The sequence below is a fragment of the Pteropus vampyrus genome, unplaced genomic scaffold, assembly GCF_000151845.1.
Source record: "Pteropus vampyrus isolate Shadow unplaced genomic scaffold, Pvam_2.0 Scaffold205, whole genome shotgun sequence".
Lineage (NCBI taxonomy): Eukaryota > Metazoa > Chordata > Mammalia > Chiroptera > Pteropodidae > Pteropus > Pteropus vampyrus.
Window position 1 is genome coordinate 288,469 of NW_011888986.1, and position 4,836 is coordinate 293,304.

Here is a 4,836-nt window from a genome sequence, read left to right on the forward strand (position 1 = left end):
TACGTGGTGAAATCAGGGGAGACATCAGTAGATGAGATGCCATGGTCCTGGCTTTGATCTGATGTTCCATATGCTGGCAGACATTTATTGACCACACCCACTTCTTTCCACCGCTGATTATGCTTAATAATTTTTTCTGGCCTCATGACTTTGTGAAGCAATGTCTTTTATTATTAGTCCTCTTAAGTGAAAGTCAGTACAGTGGTTGCCTGGAGAAAATGAGTTTTATGCTTCATATTACCATATATTTTGTAGAATTCAGCTAAAATAAAATTTGGTTGTTGCTTAATTTTCCACTTTTGTGTGTGGGTTATATGACTTTTCTTACAAAAGAAGGGGCAGGATGAAAGATATTTGACAATCTATATGTGAGGAAAGTACATTTATCCCTGGACTTGGGATGATGTTTGCAATGAAAACAAACCCCATTCTACTCCATTTTAATGACTGCTAATAGTAGTTTATATTACTCTGTTGGTAATATTTGACTCCTCATGATTTTTAAAAATAAAGAACCTATAATCATTTTAATTTTGATGAATGAAAAGACTCTCCAAGCTTAGTTAACTGTCAACTCTTGCTATTTATTGAGGCAGTCTACCCCATGGCCTAAGTAGTGTCCATACCACTTGACGTGCTCTCCATCTGTGCAGTCTGTGGGGCCGCAAGCTCACAGTAATATTTTGGTTTGTGTTTCATCCTCTCCTTTTTGGCTGTGCAAGGTTGGGGACATTGCTTTCCCCAATTGCTTCTGTGCTTCCAGTTTCTTCATTGTGCGAAAGGGATAATGGCATCAGTTCTGCGCAGTGGTGAGGATTTCATAAGTTAATATGGACAGTGAATAAATATTAATATCCTTTTCTTCCCCATTGTCCTCATTCCCCTACTTGTTCTCATATGAGTAGTATATTGGGTGTTTACAGAACTTCAGGTAAAACAATAAAGATTGGCTGCGATTGTGTGTGTGTGTGTGTGTGTGTGTGTGTGTGTGTGTGTGTGTGTGTGTCTGTGTTGGTGGGGGTTAATTGCCATCTCTCCATTGTCTTACTTTGATTCTGCCTCCTTTGGGCTAGCTTAGCATCTTTCCTCTGGGTATATAGTGCATGTGTGAGCAAAGATGCTCAGTGTCATTGTCCAATAAGGAGAGAGAGACCAGCTTCAGTTACCACTGAGTAGGCTGTCTGACCATTTGGAAAATGAGGATAGACTACACATAATGGATTTAGAATTGCAGAATTTTTTAAATGAGATTTGAATGGTGAGAGAGTGAAGGCAAACTTTATCACTTGTGTTTTTTTTCCCCCCTATCAAAAGATGGTAAAGTGATCCAAGCAATCTCTTTCAAGATTTTGTTTTTTTTAATTTTCTCAAACATGTGGTTCTTTTGCTAGGTGCTTTCTGGTTGACAGTTGGAACCTTCAATCAACATGCCAGAACAGAGCAATGATTACCGGGTGGCTGTGTTTGGGGCAGGCGGTGTTGGCAAGAGCTCCCTGGTCTTGAGGTTTGTGAAAGGCACATTCCGGGAGAGCTACATCCCCACTGTGGAAGACACCTACCGGCAGGTCATTAGCTGTGACAAAAGCATCTGTACACTGCAGATCACAGACACCACGGGCAGCCACCAGTTCCCTGCCATGCAGCGGCTGTCCATCTCCAAAGGGCATGCCTTCATCCTGGTGTACTCCATCACCAGTCGGCAATCCTTGGAGGAGCTCAAACCTATTTACGAACAAATCTGCGAGATCAAAGGGGATGTGGAAAGCATCCCCATCATGCTGGTGGGGAACAAGTGTGATGAGAGCCCAAACCGCGAGGTGGAGAGTGGCGAGGCAGAAGCTTTGGCCCGCAGGTGGAAGTGTGCCTTCATGGAAACCTCGGCCAAGCTCAACCACAACGTGAAGGAGCTCTTTCAAGAGCTGCTCAACCTGGAGAAGCGCAGGACCGTGAGCCTACAGATCGATGGGAAAAAGAGCAAGCAGCAGAAAAGGAAAGAAAAGCTCAAGGGCAAATGTGTGATCATGTGAATGCCCCTCCTGTGGAAGGACCAGTTGAGTGTCCCCCGTCACCTCACCTTCCCCCTTCCATGTGAAACCAACTGTTGTCAGGGTAGCATGTAAGATGCCCACATGTTAAATATTGCATTTTGACCAAAATGTGCCCTATTGTCCTTCAGAGGGCATTTCACACCGCCAACAATAATACCCCCTCTCCAGAATCAGGGAATCTGTCAGGTGGTTCAAATGAAAACCAACATGCTCAGCATCGCAGGGGGCTGAGGGGTGCCAGAGTCTCTGAAAGCATTGTGTACCATTAGCAGGTGGTAGGGCCGGTAACTGCAGAAGAAATGTGTGCTGAGAGGAGTGACTGTCACCTGCATGCGTGCCCGAGCATGTTAACCTGGAGCTGCAGGCACCACCCCAAACCAGGTGTTTCCCTCTGCTCAGAAGCCAATGCCATCCTTTGGGGAGGGAAGTGGTAGGAAACGGTGAGAGCAGACCAAAGTTGCTCCATTTCATGGTTCTTTAACTGAATTAAACACAGCCTGCCCCAGAGGATATTCACTCTCAACTCCCAGCTGACCTGTGAGCCTTGCTACACTGAGGGATATATTCACCTCACTAGACCTAGTTAGCAGATATCAGTTTAACCTTTTAGAGTATTTATTTTCACATATAATAATGAGTTCACTAAGAGTATGCTGCTGTATCAGAAATTCTTTTGTGTTTGAGGATATTGTGACATTACTAAACACTGCAATAATGGTCCTATGTGTTATACTTGGAAGGTTTTAGATGTGACATTTCCTTCTTTTGACCCATGAGGGTTGTAACTTCTTCTAGCCCTCAGATTTTAAATAAATAAAAGCAATTAAAGTAGCTATTTTTAGACATTTCTGTTTTCCTCCAAGATGGTTTTCTTCTTTTAAATAACTCGATCTGTATCCAGCTGGGAAACAGCCAACAAAGGCCATTTGAAGACCAGAAGCACATCCATTTTCTAAATGACACGGACATGTAAATGCCATACTTTGCACCTTAATGAAATATTTGAAACAAGTTGTTCACTGTGTTTTTGATGACCTATCTATAACAGTATATTCCTGGAAAATGTGTTCGAGTAATAAAATAGTAGATTATCTTGCATGTTCCATTATAAATGTCTCCTAAGAGCTGTTCAATGCAGTATTCACTCTGGGAATAATTATCTTTTTTCCTAATGATCTTGTGTGTATCAGTCCTTCAAACAAAATTACAGCCATTGCTGGTTCCTGCCTGCTAGTGTGGAGACAGGATAGAGGCTGGAGACAGGCAGGGAAGAGCCACTCAGCTTAATTGCTCTCCCATCTTCGAGTCTGGTTTGGCTCTGCTTCCTGAAAGTTCTTAATGACAGAGCCTGTGAGTTCTCCTGTTTATTCCAGTCAGCATAGACCATCCTGGACTCCAGGATATCCCTTTCAGCAGTCCCTGTTGCCTGCCTGACAGGCAGAGGAAGCTAAGTGCCACCCTCCAGGCTTGTGCAGGGAGCTTCCTGGCTGTGAAGTAGCAGCTGCCAGCCCAGACAGAGTTATCAAGTGTGGGACATTTGCACACATCCCATTCTGGTTTCTCTTCTCTCCTGCACCTGCTGTGTATTCACTGCCCCTCCTCAATAGGGTGGAGGCAGTGATAACTGGGCAGCTCTATGTTTTAGCAAATCCTAAATTAACCCTTAATGGTTAAATTTTCTTGCTTTTGTCTCATCCTCTCTGCCCTTCTAATAACTCACCCTCGAAATGTGTTTAGTGTGTGGGAGGTGTTTTGAGAACTATTTACTACATGGGCTTCACACAATCTTGGCCTCTTAGAACAAAACCTGAGTAGAGAGTGCATGGAAGTGGCCTGGGCACCAGTGGGGGAACCCAGAACTCTTCACCAGATCCCCTGTCAGTCCTAATGGATGCACCCTCTGGCAGGATCCTTCTGTTTCAAGTGGCTGTTCCAATGCCTTCATAGTGAGATATAGTTGGTAGATTTTCTGGAACATTTATCTTTTAATTTGTCTCTGTCTTTTTTTTTTTCTATTTTCAGATGTTATCAATTTGTAATTTGGCTATAGGTTAAGAGGAAGAAGAAACAGGACTTCATGACCAAAATGAAATTCAAACATCTTGGGTGGGTGCTTGGCTAACAGTAAAATGCAATGTCTGCCATGGGCTATGACGTCCACGAGGCTCCTAGAGTGAGTTCTCCCTGCCAGCTGTCCCTACTGATACAAATCAGAATTGCTTTTTGCCTTCTCAAATCAGTATCTACGTTTTTAACTTTTTAGAGCTTCATCAATATGAGAAACTTGTAATTATTGAAAATCTCGTTTCAATCAAGACACATTTTGTTCCTGTGTATTTTGCCTGTGAGTTTACAGGAAGGCATATTGATGCCTCAATCATGGTTCTTTGTTCTGAGATTATTTTTCCTGAGATGAACTGATGATATTGATGATTTTCTCAAAATAATCTTTCAGGAGTTCCCCAACTGACTCAGGGCTCGAGGAGTTTGTTCTACTGAATCATGTTTTTCACATTTATGTGGCCCCATCCTGAATATGTAGTTGTGGTTCTTGAGGATATATCCTACATTGCATATGGCATAGAAGTTTTTGACCTAGCACAGTATGTTATAAAACTGAAAATATTGCTTTGAAGATGGCACTCTGGGAATAAGTATGGGGCTCCATGAGTTAGTTCCCTTCTGTCCCTGCCAGTCTCTCCATCTAGTGACAAGCCATGGGCATGCCCTGGGCATGCATGCAATACAGCAAGACCAACACAAGAGCAATATTGAATTGTTCATCAGA

The 4,836-nt window shown here is 42.9% G+C and overlaps 1 protein-coding gene across 1 annotated transcript; it reads left to right on the forward strand.

Moving 5' to 3' along the window:
- The first annotated feature begins 1,427 nt into the window (after nucleotides 1-1,427).
- On the forward strand, nucleotides 1,428-2,027 carry DIRAS2 (DIRAS family GTPase 2). The gene has a single exon (XM_011372362.1). It carries the CDS (start codon nucleotides 1,428-1,430, stop codon nucleotides 2,025-2,027), a length of 600 nt encoding a protein of 199 aa, XP_011370664.1.
- Nucleotides 2,028-4,836: the final 2,809 nt, after the last annotated feature.

What these genes read in the sequence shown, in the direction of transcription:
- DIRAS2 (XM_011372362.1), top strand. Translation starts at nt 1,428, where the DNA reads ATGCCAGAACAGAGCAATGATTACCGGGTGGCTGTGTTTGGGGCAGGC.